The sequence below is a fragment of the Malaclemys terrapin genome, chromosome 1 (genome assembly GCF_027887155.1).
Source record: "Malaclemys terrapin pileata isolate rMalTer1 chromosome 1, rMalTer1.hap1, whole genome shotgun sequence".
NCBI lineage: Eukaryota > Metazoa > Chordata > Testudines > Emydidae > Malaclemys > Malaclemys terrapin.
Window position 1 is genome coordinate 203,491,747 of NC_071505.1, and position 24,236 is coordinate 203,515,982.

The 24,236-nt window shown below is 41.4% G+C and overlaps 1 protein-coding gene across 1 annotated transcript in view; it reads left to right on the top strand.

The window, feature by feature from the left end:
- The window catches only part of CFAP47 (cilia and flagella associated protein 47), a 643,784-nt gene that overhangs the window by 203,559 nt on the left and 415,989 nt on the right, over positions 1 to 24,236 (top strand). The window contains exons 34-35 of the mRNA XM_054005907.1: positions 10,353 to 10,450; positions 10,778 to 10,894. Coding sequence (XP_053861882.1) covers positions 10,353 to 10,450; positions 10,778 to 10,894 — 215 coding nt within the window. The remainder of the gene's footprint in view (positions 1 to 10,352; positions 10,451 to 10,777; positions 10,895 to 24,236) is intronic.

Sequence of the window (24,236 nt, forward strand, 5' to 3'; positions counted from 1 at the left end):
GGCAGGGTGGGGACCACCCTGCAGCTGCCCAACCCTGTGGGCAGGAGGACTCTGCAGTGGGGGACCGTGGAGCTCCCACTGACCGCAGGGGGTGGGGGACCTGGGAGCACCAGTAGCAGTAGGTGCTGAGCCTGCCTCCCCATTTTGTCAGGGATATTTTTAGTGAAAGTCAAGGACAGGTCACGGCTTCCATGAATTTTTGTTTATTACCCATGACCTGTCCATGACTTTCACTAAAAATATCCGTGACACAAGCTTAGTCTTATCTATGGTCAGATCTGATACATATTTGTGTGAAAAGTGGGTGTAGTTACTGGGCTCTTGTGGAGTTTCCAGCATGACCTCTGGCACTGCAAAGGTTGAGAATCTCTGCTTAAATACTTATCAATATTTTAATCGAAAGACCCTTTGTAATCAAAATTTGAAAAGCTAAAATGTATGCTTGAGCAAAAAAAAGAAATGTCCTGTTCGTGACTTCTGATTTCCATTGTTTATCAGCACTGAAACAGAGTAATTATGTTTAGAAAGTTTAATTATATTAGAGCAGCTAGCGTGAGGCTTTAATGCTAGACCTGTAATTATAATTAGAAAAAATAACTACTTTTACATTTTGTTCTGTGACTAATTACTTACTCTAAAATACTTGGGAATAAATGAAATTGCTTGATATTAGAAGTATTAACTGTTTCCAATACAAAAAGTGTACTTGTAAACATGTTTTAAATGGGAAAACATGATAAATGTTTTAACTTACTTGATAATATTCTAATTTTAAGGTGGATTCCTTGAAGCTAAATAAGACCTACTGTTAAATTATAAATATATTTTAAGATTAACATATAGTGTAACTTTTAACCAAAACATTCATGTTCATGGATTACCTTAGCCGTATATGTTAAGATGTTGTAGGTATATCAAAGCCCAGGGGTAATACACATATGGTGATAATTAAAAACAGTAGAAGGTATAACTTGCAGAATTGATTAAAAAGCACAGAGTCAGGGGGAGGGAGTGCATGCTGGGCTACAAAGAGAAGCAGAATTGTTAGCTGAGTCTTCTAGGCCTATTAGTGATATACAATTTGACAAAAAGAGAAAAAACTCTTTGTTAAGGTATAATCTGCAATAAAGTAGGTTGAAGGGAACACTATAGAACCTTCATCTTCAAAATTACTTGACCATTGAAACATTACAGTTACTGCATCACATGGTTCTTAATAAATGTAAACAACTTGACAGTTGGTTCCTTCTCATGATCAGACTGGACAGACTTCTTAAATGTTGTGGGTAGAACTGGTTGAAATTTTTGAGTGGAAGGATGTCCTGCTGAAAAATACAGTCTAATCAAACTGATTTGATTTTTTTTTTTTTTTTTTGGTAGGAAAAAGTTAATCCTGATAAAATGTAAATTTTTCCATTAAAAAGGGTCTAAATGAAAGTTTTATTTTTGAATTGACAATTCAAGATGAATAAAAGCTGAAACTACACTTCATGTCTACTCAGAATGACAGTTTTCATTTAGTTACAACTTAATGCCATTTGCATTGTTTTTTTAAACTAAAAAAAAAAACCCTCAAAATTCCCTTTTAAGTCAAAATGAAACTATTTTTTTCATTTTTGATTGGTTTGATTTTTCCTTAAGAAAAAGGTAATTTTGAATAAAAATTTCAAGCAAAGATTTTTCATTTGCAAGTTCTTGTGGGAGAAATTTTTGTTTTCTGACCAGCTCTAGTTCTAACTGTAAACTGTTGAGAGTTGACTGTTCAAACATGGAAGTGGGACAAAACAAAAACAGAAGTTTCATCCCATGCTTGAACTATAGTCATTGTTTGAGGGGAAAAAGATAGAAGCATTGGATGCAAGAGTAAGATTTAACTTTTGGTCCTGACTTTTAGCCAGGCTTCAATCTCAAATTCAATATTGTGGATACTCTTTGTGCCCACAGTTGCACTTATTTTGATGCCTAACTATCTGAAGGAGAGAGACCAGCATGCTCTGATCAAATACAATAGTCAGTGGTGGTGGCAGTGGGTTTTACAGCTTAGTCCAATGGCCTTTCACTTCTTGAAATCTGGGTCTTAGTTATAGCTTAAATCACCCAAAAAATATTTTGGGATCTTCTCTTAACCTCAGCTTGCTAGATGTCCACATTGAAACAACACCATAATACTGGAGAAGGCCCATGCTAGATTAACTATTGGTGTTACAGGTTAGGACTGAGGTACATTTTTATAGCTCTGTGGGTAAGCTTGCACAGCATCCACTCACGTTCTCTGTGCATAGGTATATTTCCATATATTATTAATATCTCATAGAACTGGAAGGGACCCTGAAAGGTCATCAAGTCCAGCCCCCTGCCTTCACTAGTAGGATCAATTTTTTTTCCCCCAGATCCCTAAATGGCCCCCTCAAGGATTGAACTCACAACCCTGGGTTTAGCGGACCAATGCTCAAACCACTGAGCTATCCCTCCTCCCCCATGTACTGAAATATCTGCAAATAACTTATATACAATGATAAACAACTAAATAAATATTCCAGCCACTGAAGTGTTCCTGCTCTATATATGCACAAAAGATGTATGAAATGTGAACATTTTTTTGTTCTAGTGTGTAGTAAGGTAGTTTGTCATATTTTGAAATTTTTTTATAATGTGGTTAATTATTAATAGGCTAATTACTTTCCTACTGTCCTTTTTTCCTTTTTCTGTGGATTTTGGGGTTTTGTTTTTCTATACAGCAGACTGTTGTAGCGATTTAAAAAAATCACAGGATAATCTATATCTTATGCTGTGCATAGTAGTGCAATGGCTTTAGTATTAAATAAGACAGACTAAACTACATCTATAGTATCACTTGGTGAACATGACCATGAAATTAAAAGGGAAGTCTTTGCAATGACTGTCACTGAGAAGCATGCCAAAGTGGCAGGTCATAAGTTTGATCTTACATGTACAGTATTTCTGTCCTTTATAGCACTCTGAATCATATCTTTAGGCTTTTTCTTGCTGCATGAACATTAAATGAGTACTTTTTTCTACAGAGCACTTTTTCTCTACACAATGACAACCTCTTAAGACATGACTCTTATCCAGCAGATAAGAATGTCTGTACAAAATTGTCTTCTAAATAATTCTTTTTGACCTGTGCTTCAAAAGCAGTTTTGGATCACTAATGGAAGGTTAGATTGTTCCCTGGTAATTTTGTACTTCTGAAGTCAGCAAAACATAATCTTGAAATTCTAAATGACATTTCTGTCATGAACTAAGTATTTCTTTCACTATGGTGAAAATTTAGATGTAAAATGTTTTTATGTAAATCTATCTGGAAAGGGCACCTGTTCTCCAGAAATAAAACTGTATAGTTTACAATCAAATTACTTAACTGTTTTGATGCAGCAATTTCCAAATATTATAAATGCATGCAGGTTATTATAATTTAAAAAGATTCTAATTCTGGGTGTGCATTAACAATCTTTGAAGTAACTGCAAAATTCTTCCATGACACACACACATGTTTAGTTTGAGATAATTTTATCAGTGTGTTTTCTAGATTGCTTTATGAGGGCAAAGTATTTAAAATAACGGTCCCCAGGTCATCGCTTTTTATTTGAGATGGCCTGTTAATATATTTACTTTGCGTTACTACAAGACTTGATGTGAACTTTCAACATCTAAATAATTAGCTCTTGGTGAAATCTTCTTTGTTTCTTGAATCTGAAGCATAATAATTCTAATATCTGCAGAATTACTGTTCCAGCTGAGCTTTTGATTGGGAGTCAGTACATTCATTCAGTGTAAATGTGATGATTCTCAATTAAATTTGTCTGAATTTTTTGGAAGGGGTTTCTTTGCAAACATGATAATGATGTATGTTAGCCTTCCTGGAGAAAACAAACAAACCAACAAACAAACCCAGATCTTCTCCTAGTGAAGCCACTGGGGAAAATCATGACATATCATGGGTCACATATTATCAGCTCCATAATGTGCTCATCCTCAGTGCTGATGGTTCTGTAACTGACTGTCCCTGTGGCTGCCTGAGATAAGCGAGTGGATGAAGCATCTGATTGAATCTAAAGTCAAGCAAGACAGATGATGATGAAAAGAAAACATTTTGAAGATTCAGAGCTCCTCATGGTACTGGGGAAGTATTCCACCCTTAAATAGTCACATTACAGCTAAGTGTGCTTCTCAATTCTATTGCTTCTGGACTCTTATGCCCTTTGCTTTTCAGCAGTGACTTGACTAAAATGATCTGTGCCTGCAGACTTCCAGGCTATATAACTGAAACTGGCTGTACTGGGAAATGACTGCATAAAGAAGCTCCATCAGATTCAAAACACAGCAGCTTTCTTCTCACTCTGGTGCTCTGCTCATTACATTGGCTGTTCATAGATTATTGGATACATTTCAACATACTGTTTTTCATCTTTTCATCTTTAAAACCCTTAGTGTCACTGAACCAAGCTACTAAATGGAATGCATTTTTCTGAGGAAGATTGAATTCCCTTGGAAGTTATGTTCCACGGTAACATCAAACTCATGAGAGCAGAAGACAGACCTTTCTTGACTACTGGTTGGAGACCATGGCAATATATGTGCTCGATAATGTCAGAGCCGAGGCATAGGCAGCCTGGCCTGGGGGTTAGCGTTGGAAACAGGCTGAGGGTCCAGGGGCTAGGAGTCAATTACTAGGAATCAGGCTAGGTTGGAATGCCAGGAGATCAGACTTGAGAGACAAACCAGAGGGCAGGGATCAAGAGTCATCCTGAGTCAGGATACTAGGAGGTCGGGTTCAGGCGACAGGACCAGAAGGCAGTTACCAAGAGTTAGGTGAAGTCATGATACCATATGGTCAGGATACCAGGGGATCACGTTCGGGTGACAGACCCAGAGGACAGGAACCAGGAGGCAGTACCAAGAGTCAGGCTCAGTCCATAGATACTCATAGACTTCCTGGGAAGTCAGGATCTGGTGATGGAATGGGAGGGCAGGAATCAGGAGGCAGTTAGCAAGGATCAGACCGAGTTGAGGATGCCAGGAGGTCAGGATTAGAAGGCAGGAACAAGTAATCACCAGACCAGCAGTCTGTGGCAGGGGGAAGCCTAGTTGTATGGACAGCTTCCTGTTTCCTCTTCTGTCTTAAATCAGGGCTGCAGCCCAGTCAGGAGCTGTGGAGCTCTCCTAATCAGAGCATTAGGGTGGGACTTGTGCCCCAGTTGGGCTTCATGGAGCCTGGTCCCTGCTGCTGTCTGTGAGCTTCTAGATGGAGGATTGGAGTGTGGTGTCTCCCAAGACCCCCTCTGACCTGGGATCAAGGCCCATGGGACCTGACCTCACTCTTCTGGGTGCCTTCCAGGCTCTGTGGGTCCAGACTTCTCAGGGTGGTTCTCATGGAAAGCTTGTATTAGAGCGAGTGTGTGAATGTTTTCCACTGGCTCCCATGTACATTCCTCAGGGCCATAGCCTTCCTAGTCGATCAGATATAAAAGTTTATCCTGCCGGTGTTTAGAATCCAAGATCTCGCACATGACACATTCCTTGTGGCCTTGTATGCATGCTGATGGGGGAGGTGGTTGGGTCCTGTGTGGAAATTAATCCTTGGCATAGAATTTTAGGAGGGATTTGTGGAATACCAGGTGGATCTTGAAAGATCAGGGAAGATGTAGTTCAACAATGACCAGGTTAACTTGGTGACAAATTTGATAAGGGCCAAGTAACTGGATGTCCAAGTTATTTGACGGTCTGTTTGTGTAGAGGTGCTCTGTTGAGAGCCACAGTGTTTGTCCCAATGAATAGGTGGAGTCTGGATGAAGATGTTGGGTCTGCATGTCATTTGTAGTTGACTTTTGCTTTTTCCAAATGGCCCTTTGCTTCTTCCTGGATATGATGAATCCTCTGCACCAAGTCTGAGGTGTTCGGGTTAGGAGAGGTCATAGATAGCTGTGGGTGGAATCAGGGGTGATACCCATAGTTGTCAAAGAAGGGGATTTTCCCTTCTTTGTGTCATTTGCATTGTGTGCAATCTCCTCATAGGGTAATAGTGAGGAACAATCATCTTGATGAATGTTAATATAACATTGTAGGTATTGCTCTAAAATTTGATGGATCCTTTCCGTCTGGCCATTGGACAGAGAGTAGTAGAAGGAGGAGAGGTGCAGCTGGAACCTCAGAAGGGCCTCACACCAGAATTAGGCTGTAAAGTATGATCCACAATCAGCAGTGATGTCTTTTCTCATGGCCCTGAATGAGCCACATAATACAGGTCTTCATGCAATCCTGCAATGTGTGTGCTCAAGCTAAGATGCTGTGCCACAAACCCTGTGATATACTCAATTCTGAAGACACTCCAACCTGATCCTGGGTCATTTAAGCATTGGATTTTATCATGAAGCTGTCAGAGTCCTGTGGACTCACAACAGTCTTGATGGTGGTAGACCACTTGACCAAAATGGCCCAGAGGTAAGTTATGGCATAGCTGTAAGGCCACCATTCTTGCCTGACTTGGGGGAACATTAATGCGGGTATTCTCTAATGTAACCCCCTTCCAAGTGTTGTCTGCTTCCCTATCAATGGCAGCTTGTTTGTCTGGCAGAATTTCTGAGGCAGAGGCAAAACGAATCAGTGTGACTAGGTCCTGGCAAAGAGCATTATTCAGGAAGTTGAGGGGTTTGAGAATGTGAGCCAGTTCCTGGCTAGGTCCATGTGGTTCAGTGTCAAAGTTCCAGGACAAGGCATTGGCCTTGCTGTTTTTGGTTCTGGAGCAATATGTGATAGTGAAGTTGAACCATAAAAAAAAAAAAAAGAGCCCATTAGAGGTGCCATTGGTTTAATACCTCTGCATTGCGCAGATATTCCAATTGTTTGGAATGGACGGTGAGTCCCTTCCAAATAATGTTGCCACTCTTCAAAGGCCCCCTTAGTGGCTTGGAGCTCTTTATCCAAGATCTCCTAGTTCTTGTTGGGAGTAAGCTTCCACAAATAATAGGCATGCAGGTGTAGTGTTTCGTTCAGATCTGTGTTGCTGGGAGAGTATGAACCTGATTGTCTTACTAGAGGTATCCGCTTCTACTAAAAAGGTTCAGGAGGCATCAGGGTGGGCCAGTGTGGGTGCAACGGTAAAGGTGAGTTTCAGCTGATCAAATGCATATTAGGTGTGGGGGACCACTGGAACTGGGCATTCTTCCAGAGCAGAGCATAGAGGATCAAATGCACAGTTCTTAAGCTTAGCATAGAGTCCATGCACCCGTAAACTCTCAAGAACTGCTCAAGCATGACCAGTGTTTGTAGTTTTTAGGATTGTCTGAGAAGACCAGGATGTTGTCTAGATAAAACACTATATATTGGTTCAGAATGTCCAGGAACACTTTGTTTATAAACTGCAGGAAGGTAATGGGGGCTTTGGTCAGACTGAAGTGCACTACCAGGTTTTCAAAATGACCACAGTGCATTCGGAAGGTGGCCTTCCATTCTAGGGTTACCATATTTCTACAAGCAAAAAAGAGGACACTGGGGGGGGGGGAGGAGCCCCGCTCTAGCCCCGCCCCAGCTCCACCCCCATCCACTCCCTCCCACTTCCCACCCCCTGATTGCCCCCCTCAGAACCCCCAACCCCCCGCTCCTTGTCCCCTGACTGCCCCCTCCTGGGACCCCTGCCACTAACTGCCCCCTAGGGGATCCCACCGCTTATCTAAGCCCCCCTGCTTCTTGTCCCCTGACTGCCCCCTCCTGAAAATGCCCTACTACCCTACCTGTCCCCTGACTGCCCCGACCCTTATCCACACTCCCACCCCATATTCAAACCCCTGCCCCCAGACAGACCCCTGGTGACTCCCATGCCCTATCCAACTGCTCCCTGCCCCCGACAGGACCCCCAGAACTCCTGACCCATCCAACCCCCTCTGCTACCTGCCTGCCTCGACCACTCTCCACACCCCTGCCCCCTGACAGCCCTCCCAGAACCCCAGACCCATCTAACCCCCCCTGCTCCCTGTCCCTGACTGTCCCAAACCCTCTCCACACCCCTGGCCCCCTGACAGCCCCTCCAGACCCATCTAACCTCCCCACTCCCTGTCCATGACTGTCGCAACCCCTCTCCACACCCTTGCCCCCCTGGTAGCCCCCCCCCCAAAACTCCCGACCCATCCAACCCCCCCTCCCTGTCCCCTGACCAGGGCCAGCTTTAAAGAGCCCAGGAATCGGGCTGCGCTCCGGCCGGGGTTGCAGGGCTTGGGGTCGGGCCGGAGGTGCTCAGCCGGCGCTGCTGGGGCCCGGGCCGGGTCCGGGCCGGGGGTGCTGGGGCCCGAGCCGGGCCGGGGGTGCTGGCGTGCTGGGGCCCGGGCCGGGCGTGCTGGGGGCCGGGCCGGGGGTGCTGGGGCCGGCGCTGCTGGGGCCCGGGCCAGGCTGGGGATGCTGGGGCCTGGGCCGGGCCGGGTCCGGGGGTGCTGGGGCCGGCGCTGCTGGGGCCCGGGCCGGGCCGGGTCCGGGGGTGCTGGGGCCGGCGCTGCTGGGGCCCGGGCCGGGCCGGGTCCGGGGGTGCTGGGGCCGGCGCTGCTGGGGCCCGGGCCGGGCCGGGTCCGGGGGTGCTGGGGCCGGCGCTGCTGGGGCCCGGCCCGGGCCGGCGGTGCTGGGGCCGGCGGTGCTGGGGCCCGGGCCGGGCCGGCGCTGCTGGGGCCTGGGCCGGGCCGGGTCCGGGGGTGCTGGGGCGCGGGCCGGGTCCTGGCCGGTGCTGCTGGGGCCACCGGGCGCCGCTTGGCCAGGGCCGCGCCTCCCCGGAGCTCTCCTCCTCCTCCCCCCCAGCTTACCTGCTGCTGCCGCCGGCCTGCCCCTGCTTCATTTCGAGCTTCGCGGGAATCAGGGGAGCAGGGGGCGGAGCGTTCAGGGGAGGGGAGGAGGGGGAAGATAGCTGCGGGGCCAGCGGAGTGGTAAGGCTGCAGGGGATGGGGGGAGCCGGGAAGGGGCTTTGGCTGCCCAGCGGCACTTGGCCGCTGCTTTTCGATCTATAAATAGCCGACTGGGGAAATCCCGGACATTTTTAGATTTTTAAAAATCCCCCCCGGACAGCTATTTATAGAACAAAAAGCCGGACATGTCCGGGGAAATCCGGACATATGGTAGCCCTATTCCATTCATCATCTTCCCTAATGCTCATGAGGTTATAGTCTCCTGGGGTGGGGGGCACCTTAGCAAACATATGGGAAGCCCCAATGTGATCCAGTAACTAAGGAATCCGGAGCAGAGGGTACTGATTCCTTACTCTTGATTCAGGGCATGGTAGTTAACAATGTCGGAGACTGCTGTCTCCTTTCTTAACAGAGGAATGGAGCACTGGCCAGCGATGTTGATTTGTGGATAAATCCTTGGACCAGATTCTCCTGAAGGTATTCACAGAGTGCAGCCAGTCCCGGTTTGGACATGGTGTAAATCCGCCCGAATGGCACTTTTGCCCCATCTGTAATTCTGTGGGACAGTCATAGGCTGTTTTGCTTTTTAAGAGCAGGGGATAAATATTTTAAGCACTGATGTGTTAAATATTAAAGCTGGAAAACATAATTGTCAATTATGAAATATGGGGAACTTAACTGAGTGATTACTTTTCACAAAAGCACCAGGAAAACAAAAATGATTCAATTATGTGAGGAATCAGAGTGCATATGCTGAAGCAAAGGAAGAGCTAGTTGTCTGCTTAATTGTGCATCAGTAGATGGAAACTGTTCAGTTTCATTTATGTAACACTTGTTGATTAATTAGTGACAAATAATTCAATGGTTTAAACAAAATAACAACAACAAAAAACAAGTTGCACTGACATGGTTTACATGGCTTATCTTGAAAGTATTCAAGTATTTTCTTGCATTTCAGGGGCTTTGTATAAATATAAGTGCCCCTATGAATGGAAGGAAACTGTGTGTGTGTGTGCGTGCACGCACAGACATCTATAACCCAAGCACTTAAACAAATAGAGTTAAGGACATCATAAATCTTAAACAACCCACATAATGAACGAGGTGCCCACCCACCTGCCTTTCTTCCTTCTGTTTGAGTCCTTTAATTGTATTTCAAGTGGCTGAAAAAGAACTGGGGATGGTTACATTGGAAATCCCTTTGTGGTGAATATTAAGCTGCATCATGGTATGCAAGTAGTCGTTTCTGTACTTTGGATGGTTCTGGCACACACCCAATATGTTCCCAACAACATTAATTTACAGAAGAAATGTACTCTGAGAACTTTAGTACAGATGAGTAACTTGTCTTTATTAGTTATTTCATAGGTCATCCTTTCTGTGAAAAGTTACGGTAGAACCTCTCAAGGGAGAAGATAATTCTAACCTGTGTTATATTGTTTCAAACAGGTGAAGTACCACCTATGAGATGGATAGTAAATTTTGACAGAGATCTTCTAGATGGTCTAGTATTGGCAGCACAGGTGGCAGCTTATTGCCCATATTTGGTAAGAACTTTTTTTTATATCTTATTTAAAAAAAAACGTTGTCAGTTGTATATCTGGACGAGCATTAGTCTAAGTATTTATTACTACTGTTATTATCCACTTTAATTTTGGAACTCTCAGCTTGCAGGAACTTTAAAAGGTAAAGCCATATATAGTAAGTCTTGAATTATTATTTCAGTGATTACTCTTTTCTTGAGTATGTACTTAAGTTGGAATATTTAGTTCAGGGTGTATATGAACATACATGTAATAATGAGAAGGTGAAGAATACATATGCTTAGTTTTCTCCAGTGCAATATGATGAGTTTGATTTTATCTTCTATACAGATTTCAACTCACTTTACGAATATGTATACTAATCCGGGAACTCCTGAACAATGTCTGCACAATTGCTTGATACTCGTGAATGCTTTTCATGCCATCAGCCTTGATATAGGTGTACAGGTAAATGCTTTTATATTCCATGTGCAATATACATTTTGAATACTTTTTGTTACTTTACTATTAATAATACCTTGCATATCATTTGGGTGAGAATGAGATGAAGTGAATTTTTTGTGATGCACTGTTAAAATGTAGAAACTGAAATACCGCTTCATATAAAACGACTGCATTTTTACACACACACACACACACACACACACACACACACACACACACACACCCCATATATAATTAGACTATAATTCCATTGAGAGAGCTGACCTCATAAACCACAAAATTGAAGCTTGAATGGTTTATTAATATTACTGAAGTTCCAAGAATAAATTATAGAAAAATTGTTTGAATCCAGGAACGTTAGTCATACATTTATGAATAAAGAATGTACTGTAAAATTTTCAGACATGTTGAAATTTACTGTTTCAATGGGTTTTGACTTCTAAATCACTTTTGAAAATGTTGCACGTAGACCATATTTACAGGTTGGGAGACTGTATCCTGGAAAGCAGTGACTGAAATGGATTTGGAAGTCATTATAAATAGCTAGCTGAATATGAGCTCCCATTACAATTCTCTAGCTGCTTGTTTCTCATCTGGTGGGTTACACAGCCCTTTGGGGGTCATAAAAGGCAACCAGGGGGGCATCTGTGGCACTGGAAATTTTTTTTACAATCTAAAGCAATTAAAATATTGCTCCCTTACTCCCCACACGTCCTATTCTTTGTTAGTCTTTCAAAACACGTGCACAAATAACACATAGATTTATCATTGTTATCCTGGATACATTTTTATTTTTACAGTAAATAGAAAAGGATAATGAAAATTATTGACTTTGTATAAGAGGCCACTGACCTGAAAAGTTTGTGAAACACTGCTCTAGTTGAAAGGGGTATAAACAAAGGCGTATCAAGTAGGAGTAGGATTTATGGGATGAAATTCTAAGGTTGACATTAAACAGGAGGGGAAACTATGATAGTAATGGTCCCTTCCAGCTTCAAAATCTGGGAATCTATTATGTGCTTGTGTTGGGATATTGTGTGTGCAAAACTTCTTTCAGTTTGAAAGATTCTAGGGGTTTTTAGGGTGATTTCTTGTTACTGCTGGGAGTGGTAGAATTTTCAATCTGGAAAAAATTGAAGTGTGACTGTGTATATGCATGCTTGCATGCACACGTACAACTTTGGACTATGATACTTTTGGATCCAGGACTTATTCCTAAGACTTCCCCATCCTATGGTTTGAGACTGCATACATCTTGTGAAACAAGTGACTTTACCAACATTAACTTCCTATTGTCAGTTTGTTTGTTTTTTAAAAGAGCCTAAATATGTTCATAATCATGGGCTGCAGCTAGCTAAAATTTGGGGAAAATACTGTATTTGTACCTTTTGGTGGTGGGGTATTAGTTTTATAACTGATTTCATATAGCATATCTCTGATGTGAAATGTGAAATTCACCACAGCAACATTTGCTCTTTTCACATTTCAAATATTGCAACCCCATATACAATTTAAAAGATATTTTGGATTTGGGGACCTGTTCTGATTACATTTTTGAAAAAATTCTTAATTCTTGCTTTACTGAGTGAAGTTTGCATTTCCTTTCTCCTCCCCACTAAGCGTTCAAGTTCATTGTCCTGAACACATGGAAAGACCAGACAAGACACCAGGGATGTGTTTTAACTAGCTTACAACTTTATTAACTCATCCGGAAACTATCTGGCAATAATTGATATAGTGCGGATCATCTTTTCTTCTGTAATCTGTTCAACCTTGTGGAGGGCTGCTGTCAGCCCCCACCTTTCTACAGCCTGTCACACCCCATTGCTGGGACCCCACTGCCCTCTCCTCATAACAAGGTTAAGGGGTTGCGGAAAGGGGGTTGTCTCCTAGCTGTACCTGACATTAGGAGCCCCAGCCCCATTCCCAGATTCTTTAGGGGATGCCTTTCCCTAAATCCGCTGCAAGTTACAATTTACCAGGAAACCAGAACCCTATCAAATGAATACCTGCATTGTACACCTGCCAGCAAGAGATGCCAGCTATTAACTTGGCTGTTTTGGCTGCCCAGCTGGGTTCCCAGATGGTTAACAATTCCCTTCCTGATATCAGGCAAAAATATATATGCTCCCTGGTCAGGGAGGTGTGCCTCATCTTCCCTGAATATGATAATTTTTGGTGGGTAATCACCGATCCACCCAACTAGCATGCAAATTTAACCACCTCCTGAATCATGCACCTTCTGATCTTGTCAGCCCGGGGACGCCCAGTGGCTCCTCACTGCAACATTTCAGACCAATTTCCAGTTGCCCCTGGGACCTGCTTTAAATCTCCATGCTGTAATGGTTAAGTCAACCGCTTGATGAAATTTCAAATTATTTTCACCCAGGTGTATGTTAATTCTTTCAGATGGCTGCTTCCTGGCTGCCAAAGAGTGTAAGAGGAACATCTGCCGTTCCCCTAGCATGCCCCCTTCCTTGTCAACTCAGAATCACCTCACCCTGAAGCCTTGCTGTGAACTACCAGCAAAACTGGTTGCCTGCCTATGGGCCCAATACATAATACTGTGCCCATAGATCCAAATACTTGCTCTTATTCCCTGTTGCCTTGCTCCTGAAAATTGTCAAAAAGAACAAAAAATTGGCACATTGACACTGTTGGTCTCTAGTTTCAACCAGGGGCCTCCCATATATCCTGTATTCATTCAAATGCCATCAAACAATTGCCTGTGTCCCTTGAGCCCCCATTCCTAGTTGTGCTGCAGATGTCACCACCTAAATCCTGAAAGGAATGTTATGAAAGAGTGGGATCCAAATTTGCTAGAAGGGAAGCCTAGCAATATAAGTCCCTTTTTAAAGACTGCAAAAAAACTGGAATTTTTGAGGTAGTTCCTGTCAACATGAAGAAAGAGTGTCCAACACCAGCCAGCCTCAGCCTTATATAAGTTCTTCAAGGTACCAATGGGCATGTCCCTGCCTCCCCACCCTCATGCAGTACTATGGACTCACCTTGCCATCTCTGATCTGTCTTTGGCATTCTCGGGGTCAAGATGATTGGTTTGCTCACCCAAGCTGTAAGTCCCTAAACTCCAAATCCCTGTTTGAGGTATCCATTGCTGACCCAGGCACCAAATCGCTGACTTTGAATGCTCCAAAAATGCCAGTGGGAATACTTCCTTGAACAAAGATGCCTCCTGGCCACATCAAGGTTGCCAGTGAAGAACTCCCTCCAGTTTCCGAAGAATCTGAATAGTGATGGATCATTGGGGATCTTACCTGGGATTTGAGGATTGTGACCACCTATTTAATAGCCTCCTAATTAAAAACCCACCTCAAAGATCTGGATAACAGGACAGTTTGCTACAAAATATGGGGCCTGATAAATGACTGGAGATGGCTGATGATGGTGCCAGCCGATACTGTACCAGTGACCCCACACACTTATGTGGTCTTCAGGAATTGACCAAATCGTACACATGCCCTGAACTTAAGTAAATTCTATAAAACATGAAGCGTTAGCCCTAAATGTTTGTGGTGCTACTAATTGCTACACTAATCCAAGAGAAGTCATGAGGCAAAGTTCCAAAGAGGTTGCAGTATTTGTTTGGGTTCCTTGTTGGCACTTGGTGCCAAGTTTTGAAATCTCTCCCTCTGTAATAGAGACAAAGCATTCACTATGCCGTTATAAATCCCAAGGATACTTTTAGCAGCAAAATAGATTATATAAATTAAAACACTGCAATGAAAATGTCCTAACTGACCTCATAACCCTGAGTGATTTGCAGGGCTGGCTATTAATAACATGTATCATTGCCAGGTTGTCACTCTAGATCTCACTCTTTTTTTTTTTTTTTTTCAGTTCACAAACTCCATCCCCCCAAATATCACTGAAAATAAGGGGGGAAATCCAGGAATGTGATGTCATTAACTATCCCCCTTTGTATCCAGTAAGTGGACCACCTGTGATGGTGAAAATCCCCAAACCCAGTGCATCTGACTGAACTTTGAAGACTGCCTTTAGCAATGAATCCTGTCTCCAAAAATAAGCTCCATTAAAGTGAGTTAGGAAATGATGCCATGCCCACGAATCCTCCTTCATTTCTTTCTTCACTCTTATAAAATGATTTGGCCTTGTTATCGCTAAGCATGCAGAACTTATGGGATTGATCGAGAGGGCCAGCACAGCCAAGAAGGAGACTTTGCACAAACTGCAGGCTATTATTGTTCATCTTAATTTTGCCATGACTCAGCATGCAAAATTAAGATGACCAAGTTTACTTGCAGGGAGTCTGGAGATACCAGCCACTGTATCTAACTCTATTCCTAAATATATCAGTTTGGTGTAGAACCCTCTGTTTTTCTTCTGTCAGGAGTAATCCCAGGTCAGGGTAATGTGCATCACCTTTTGTAAGCCTGACTCCTGTACCAAAGCCCAGTCCATCACCATGCTGAACTTTTTAAATGCTGAACATGGCCTTGTCAAAATGAAATTGACCTTAAGAAGGAAAAAAAATCCCTGAGGATATAGTGGTAGCAGCCAAAATTCCTACTTAGACTCATTTCACTAACGTTGCTCTGGAGCCTCAAGCCCTCACAATGTTCACAGCAGTGTCAAAAGGAGAGTGCTGTACTGAACAAAGTTCTGGGTCTGTCACATCACTTGATGAACTTCTCTATCATAAACAGTTGGTGGATTGAGCAATATTCCCTGTGTGTCTTTTGGGTGCCAACCCAAAAAGAGAGACTCACAGGTTGGACATAGTCAAGCATGTCCTAAAATTTTGTTAATGATTTATTTCTTGTGCCATTTGTCTCCTTGCTATACGACTCAAACCTTCAATAGACTTTTATTAAGAGCTTTCATGAGAATTCTAATTCCTTCATATAGTGTCCTGAATCCTAATATAAACACTTCCCCTAAATATGCCCCCTCTATCTGATGAGGGTGACCCAAAGGAGTACCTGAAGCATCTTGAACATAGCGAGGGATAAATCTGTCCCACGCCCCTGCTACTTGGTCCACTGTCTAATGATAGGGAAGCACCGTGAATAACCCTCTTTTCATACTGGATTGGGACTTTCCCTGATTGGGCAAGGTAATTGTGTGCCCTGCGGATGCCAGTGCACTTCTCATGTGCATATTTATATTTGTAGAAGTTCCAGAAATGTGTGTCTCCATTGAAGGCCCAGCATACCTTACTGCGAGCATCGGGCCTCTGGTTAAGTTACCACAGAACCAATAAACTGTTATCCATATGTAAGCATGGCAATGCCCAATCTCGAGGTCCCCTGCCACTCACCAAAGGTCATTATTTGCCTGATGCCACCTCATTCCTGGACATGTTGCCACCTGTAATCTAAATTCCTCATCATAATAGGTCCATGCCATGCACCAAATGTATTCTATGCCTGCCAAATTATGTCCTTACACTGGAGCAACACTATTTGGCAGACAACACACATGCATATATCAAAAAAACAGCTTGCCAGTTTTCCCAGGTCCAAGAAATCCTAGGACCCTTGAAGTTTGCAGTGTCCATCTCGTTTCTCTTTGCCTTACCTTCCATCACAGCCTCCCTCTGCAATTTTGAGAATGTTTCTATATATTCTACCAATATTTTTCACTTTAGTGGCGTTGAGAAGGTGCACGCCGGTGGGGAAGATGCCATTGTATGAGTCTGTCTTTCCCCACCCGAAGGAGACTAACTGCCAGCTTCAATGGCACTATCCACTCCATCTGAGCCCCGATGCATCCTTCTCTATGGCTCCAACCCATATATTCCAAGCGTGAGAGGGATTCAGCACCTGCATGCTTAAAATTCCCTGATTTGTAACCCTTACCCCACTATAGGAATCAGCATCCATTTGGCTACTGCTAGTTCCCCAATATGGAGCCCCCACTGGTTGTGCACAAGTGCCCTTGCCAACTTTCCCAAAAAAGGAATGTGTCTGTATTTTTGGGTGATTAGTTGTACAGCATCCTTGCATTGTGCCTGGTATTAGTGGTGATAATTCCTTTTCAGCAAAATGTAATAATGATACTAAGCACTTCTACAGCACCACTTAGTATGATGTGGTTGTGAAGCTACTGAAGGAAATTCAATTTACTTAACTTTCCAAGGAATGGGAGTTAAGAGTCAGTTTGTATTTTTGTTTGGGATATGGGTGAGTAGTAGTGACTGAGCAGACAAAGTTTCTCACTCTGGAGCAGTACTGCATTGCTTTCAATCAGATCACTATGAGCTGAAATTGAAGAACTGGAGAGGAAGGAAGTGTTTCAATTATGGTCCTAAACAGTTGTATATGAGTCCCAGACTAACAGCAGCAGCACCCCCCCCCCAAAACTTCAAGGTTAAAAATGTGAGTATTTGTGTATTATATTTGAAGACCTATTCTGAGAAATGTGTTTTTGTGTTGTAAATATGTATTGACTTGTGGATTCACGGAGTCTGTAAACTGTATGTATAACAAAGTAATGTTCCAAAAGCCTATGTGATTAAATTGAAGGTAAAACACAGCTGTAGTTGAGAATTCAGAGTCTGACACAGAGGTATTACTAGGTCAAGTCGGGCAGGAGCAAGGCAGATATGTCACATGTTTTGGTGATGAAATTGGAAATTTTCTTTGTCACTAAAAATCAGATTCTTGCTTGATGTGAAAGCTACATCAAATTCTTCAGAAACCCCAAAGGTTCTAGTGCCAGAGTACAGTTAAAGTTTACAACACCATGGGAGGTGTTAGTGTTAATTCTGTAGTATGGATAGAAAAGCTTAATGCACAGGGGTTAAATAACTTGCTCAAGGTTACACGACCAGGTAGTGGCAGAGCTGAGAACAGAACCCAGGTCTCCAAGTCCTGTGCTTTAACCACTACACTAGGCTCCTAAAAATAAATACACTTAGGAAAATTCAAAATTGACAGGATATAGGGAGTACATATTTTAAAGAGATTTATTGGGATTCATCATATGTCTTTCTCTAAAAATACTGTAAATATTCTCCATGAATCCTTGTCCTTTGGTAATAGCAGTTTACAGTGAAATACATGAATGATCTTGCTGAACTATCCTAACTTGGTTTATTACTGGAATACTCTTGTCTCATAAATTCTATAGGTTAAGGCATTCCAGCAGTATCAACAGGCTGCTTCACTATATCAAGCTATTACCTCTTACGAACTTCATGGCAGTCTTGTATTATTTGATGAGGATGGTGGTGACAGTGCAAACTGTAACATTTATTAGATCTGGAATGGATGACATTTTCAATCAGTTTCTGGGGATGGTATCTAAGATTCTGTAATTACTAAGAAGTTCAACTGACTGAAGACATACAGCCTCCAACTGTAAGTTTAAATGATTCATATGTTGGAGAGTTCAAAGCCTTTTAAAAAAAATCCCCTTTTTGGCTGAGATTGAGACTTATTCAGTCAAGATGGATTATTTGTGGAAGAAAAAAATCCTTCTGTGTTTCACTTGCCTTATCATAAGTGAAAGTAACACCCTGGAGCGTTATTGGAAGACTTGGGGTTTTTTAGATTTGTTTTATTTTCCTGTATTTTATTACTATAATTTGAATTCCAGCACTCCCTGCTCAGAAGAGCTTGCAGTTGAAAAAACAAACATGGATAGCGCAAGATTGGAGACCCAGAGGATGATGTTAAAATGGGGAAATTGGAAGTGCTGGTCAGATTTAGTTTCCCCCTTCTAAATAGCTAGGGGAGAAGGAACAGTGGCAAGAGGAACCCACTCAAGGAACTCCAAAGTGCGCTGGGCTGTCTGTCTGATTGAGGATAATAGTGTTGGCACTTCAGTTTTAAACCAAGTAGACTGGAGTGATGTCTGGAGTATCAGAGAAACCATAGAAGATACTCTAGTAAGCAGTGCCAGAGATAACTATGGACAAGGGCTTTGTCCATTCTTAAAGATAGGAAGGGATAGAGTTTTCTTTTGTTGCGGAGTAAGATGCAGTAAGACTTGGTGATTAGCTGGCTGCATAAGGAAAGAAGAAAAAAGGGAGGAGTCAAAGATGACCCCAAAGGTATGAGCCTGAATTAGGGAAGGTTGAAGATGGTGTCAGTAACGATGGAGAAAGGCAGAAATGGAACATGGTACAGTCAAATTGTCTAAATCTTCAGAATATCGGGGTTTATTGAGACAGTCCACAGGTTAATTTATTGGCCACCAGAGAAATAACTGAACGAACTCATCTGAACTCCTAAGTAATTATAGGATATCAGATTCTTTTTCTGGGACCTCATTTAACATGCCATCTATTCTTTTACCCTAGTCATCTTTACTGATTATCTATGCTGCTTGGTCTTCATTTTCCCAATATTTCCCTCTGGGAAGGCACTCTTAACTGCATTTCTTGACAAAACCAACTTTAAGGAGTTCTTTCAAAATCCTTGGATAGATTATTAATATCTAAGGTATATTCTAACTATGCACATTGAAACTTTTGTCTACCAATTAAGAGACATTTAAATTAAAATCCTTCTTAGATTTGGCTGAAACAGCTATCTAACATAGTTTGCATTCTTGCCATATCTGACATATATAAGCAAAATATAGAAGAGTACAAAAGAGCACCTTGCTTTCTCTTTGCTAGACCAGAAAATGTCTTTCTGTATACTACTGTCTATGCCAAACTGGGGCAATTTCAAGTAATAGTTCTCTGTGCTTGGTTTTGAAAAGTTGAGTGTTCCCAGGCATCCTTCTCAATGTGTATGCAACAACTATTCCCTTTGATCTATGATCTTGATAAATCAGAGCCTCAGATAAAAGTACATTAGCAATGAGTTTGTCTTCAGTGATGTTCACTGAAATGCGGAGGCCTATTGAAACACAAAGTTCCCCACAGCCCCTTCCTCTATCTAGTCATCTTTAGTTTTAAACTCAACTAGAATTAGCCTTTGGTGTCCTATGGAATATCGTGAAAGAAAGTGACTGACTGTGAGTATAAAAAAGGAACTTCATGTCTCTAAGAAAAAACCTGGTACTTTTTACTTGCATGGAAACAGAAAAGCAACCAAATTTTTTTCCGCCAAAGACAGTAGGCCACATGGGTTAAAAAAAGACCAGGGTTCGTGGGGAAGTGGAGACAGCTATAAAAATATATAACAAATGGAAGAAAGGCAAAGTTGATAGTAATGAATATAAATCAGAAGTTAGAAAATATAGAAAATTGATAAGGGAAGCAAAAGAACACAAGAAAAAATCTGTAGCCAGCAGTGTTAAGGACAATAAGGTGTTTTAAAAATATACTAGGAATAACAATGCAGAAAAGGCAGACATGTTCAATAAATATTTCTGTTCGGTATTGTGGAAAAATCAGATTATGTAGTCACATCATATGACAGCAGTCTTTCCATATGAATTCCCAAGCAAGACATACTGCCTAAGCAGGCCTGGTTTGTATTCTCAGAGTCTATCAACCATGTAATTGCCCACAGTTAAGTTACCACACCGCTCCTTCTAAGTAAGCACATTTATTCTTAAGGTAATAACATTACAGAGAAAACACATTTAAAAAAAAAAAAAAGAACCTACATGCATGCTAATAAGCTTACCAGAGATCACCCCACTCTAAGAAGAGCTCTGGCACGTGAACAGTCCTTCAAACCCTAGCAAGGGTTTGTTCTGCGGTTACCAATTCATAACCTTCTTGGCTCAGAACAAGCACATTCATGAAAAGTTTTGGTCCCTCCTTCATACAGCTAGAGTCTTTGATCTGGGAATAGGTAATTCGTAGACAATGGGTTTCTTCTGAGAATATAGCTTCAAAAAAGGCTGGGTTTTTGCATAAGTGGAGGAGCTACATTGCATCCACCTGCACAGAAGACCGCTCTACCATATGATGTCTTCTGTATGGCGTGATCTTGCATGGACACCAGACATGTAAGGTCATGCTGCATGGAGGATGCCATGTTATTCCTGTATGTGATTTGCGGAGGTGCCGTACAAGTACACGTGCAGCCTGTGTCACTAGGAAGATTGGCCCATCCTTAGGACAATTGAGACATTGGCAGGAAAAAATCTTCACATCGTTCTTGCCATAGATTCCAATATTAAAGACAGTATGAGAAGGAAAACATTTTAGAAATGGAAATATGAATTCTTTCATTCCTAAGCTTTAAATATGTTCTTGCTTTTGCCAAAGTAACTAGTAAATGTAATTCTTTAACTCAAACTTTCTTTCATTAATATTTAGCAAGTTGAGTAACCACAGTTACCACAAATTCCTTATAATTAGAAAGAAATTTCAGTTTGATTTCAAGGTTGAAAGTAAGAATCCACAGGAAAATAAATCTTGCCCATGGAGTTGCTTTTCAGAGGTGACTACGTTAGGCTTATTATCTTCCAATGGTAAGAAATTATCTCAATTGTTTTGAGGCGGTTATAAAACGTAGAACTACTCATTTGCTAGAGTTTTCTGTTTCTGATAACATAAAATGGATGTTTCTGAAATTATTTAAAATACATTCCTCTATTTCTTCTAAGAAATCTGCCAGAAACATTTATTGTAGCTTTGGGGAGTATTGATTGGGGAAGAGAGGAACATATCTGTAGATATAAGTGACTTCAACTTTATGGCAGGAGTGAAAATTAATCAAACTCTGTTTCTCTGGACAAAAGTTTCAATAATCCCGATTCATTTTATATTTTATTTATTTTAATATGGAAGAGGATAATATAGCATTCATACCAGATACAAGCTATGCAAAATAGCAATATTATATTTTTAGTGTACAATTCTTACCATATAATCATTATAGTCAATGATAGAATTGGTTCATCTAGAGGTAAACATATTAAAGCAATATAGTAAATAATGTTGCTTTATAGCTTTACATCAGGAAGCAAGGTTTTGACAGGACAGCTACTCGGAGCTTCTCTTTTTCATTTATCCTGTTCCACTGGAAGTTTTATGAATTCTCATGATTAATTTGCTGGAAAACATTCAGGTATTGGCAAAGTTAGGTAGCTATGAAACTCATTTTGGTGAGAAACTTTTATTTTCATTTTTAAAATATTTAAAGAGCTTTTGTTCTTTAATGGTTCAACTAATTCCTTCATGATTAGACTCAGGGTTTACGGTTTGTAGTAAAAATAATATAGACACTATAGATGCTGCAAAATTTAGTCCTGTGGAACATTATGATACAATGCAGTTTATCAGAATTAATAATGTATAGTAATTTTTATTTCATGCCCAAAGGTCTTTGGACATCATAACAGAAGTTAGAATAACAATATAAAAAACAAATGAGATCTCCGGCTAGTGATGAATACAGAGTAGATAAAAGAAAATAAAAAGAATGCAACCATATTACCATGACCTGCTAACAATAGTTTCCAGTCTTAAAAATGTATCATTAGAATCAAGCCTACCTATCAAGAACGTGTGAATCACCTCATTGATCTCAGTCTGTGGTGAAAAAGGATCAAAACTTGTAAATATTTCACAGATATGAAAAGTTACTTCTAACCATTGCTAAAAACCTCAGTTTCCCTGTTCAGCTAGTGATTTAATTGTAATGAGTCCCAAATTTTATTTTAGAGTTGGCCTGGCACTTTGGATGAAATTCAACATTAATGCTAGTGGAATAAAACTCAATGTGTAAAACTGTGCACAAGCTGTCAAAATCAATGTGGGTACAGAGTGATGCACTTTGATATTTATTTTAATGGTGGAATGGAGTTTGAGTACTACTGTGTGTGGTTTTCGGGGTTTTTTTGTTTGTTTTTTTTTTTAGCAAAAGGAAATGAAAATCAATCATCATTTATCCCTATGGTGGATCTGAATCAGAAGACAGTTCAGTATGACCAAACACCTTGCTAACTTGAAGAAATCAGTTTGGCTATTGTCAAGAACAATGTATCTTTGCACTATAACGTGATGGTTTGCCTAAAACTTTCTCAAAATATATCCATCTATGCTCCATTCTTCTCTGCTTTTTCATTATCTGGAGTACAGCTGTTCAAAGCTCAGTGGTCATTTTCAGTCTCCTGAAATATACGTGGCTCTTTTAAGGATCAATTCAAATACTTTTGCCTGTATATTAAGCAACCACACTATGTGGGTCTTCCTTATTAAAAATTTCACTGGGCTGACCAAGGCCCAAGGGTGTTCCTAAGTGAGGAAAATTTAGTTCCATTGCAAAAACTAGATCTAGCTTAAGGATCTTTGTACTTTTGTAATTAACTGGTAAAATATATGAATGTCATGGTGCCAAAAAACAAAACAAAATAAACCCTTCTGGTAAACAAATGAAAGGACTCTTCTAGCTCATATTCATTTTTAAGACCTATGTGGAATGTTGTTTATTTCTATTTTTAAATAATTGGGAGCCAAGTTAGCATCTCCCTCCTCCTTATGGCACCCTTTTAGATACCTGAAAACTGCTATCATGTCCCCTCTCAGTCTTCTCTTTTCCAAACTAAACAAACCCAATTCTTACAGCCTTCCTTCACAGGTCATGTTCTCAAGACCTTTAATCATTCTTGTTGCTCTTCTCTGGATCCTCTCCAATTTCTCCACATCTAGAGTAACTAGATGCATTTTTAAAATGTAGCCTTCCCCAAAATAAATATGGCCATTGCTTATTGTTTTCTTGTTATATTCAGAAAAGATAACTAAATCTAACTTTGGGAATGACTCTGTCTCCGTGCTCTAATACCATAATTGTATGCATTATTCTGGGTGAAACCAGACAATTACTATTTTTCATAGATTAATAGATTCTAGGATTGGAAGGGACCTCGAGAGGTCATAGAGTCCAGTCCCCTGCCCTCATGGCAGGACCGAATACTGTCTAGACCATCCCTGATAGACATTTATCTAACCTACTCTTAAATATCTCCAGAGATGGAGATTCTACAACCTCCCTAGGCAGTTTATTTCAGTGTTTAACCACCCTGACAGTTAGGAACTTTTTCTTAATGCCCAACCTAAACTTCCCTTGCTGCAGTTTAAGCCCATTGCTTCTTGCTCTATCCTTAGAGGATAATGTGAACAAGTTTTCTCCCTCCTCCTTATGACACCCTTTTAGATACCTGAAAACTGCTATCATGTCCCCTCTCAGTCTTCTCTTTTCCAAACTAAACAAACCCAATTCTTACAGCCTTCCTTCACAGGTCATGTTCTCAAGACCTTTAATCATTCTTGTTGCTCTTCTCTGGATCCTCTCCAATTTCTCCACATCTTTCTTGAAATGCGGTGCCCAGAACTGGACACAATACTCCAGTTGAGGCCTAACCAGCGCAGAGTAGGGCGGAAGAATGACTTCTCGTGTCTTGCTCACAACACACCTGTTAATACATCCCAGAATCATGTTTGCTTTTT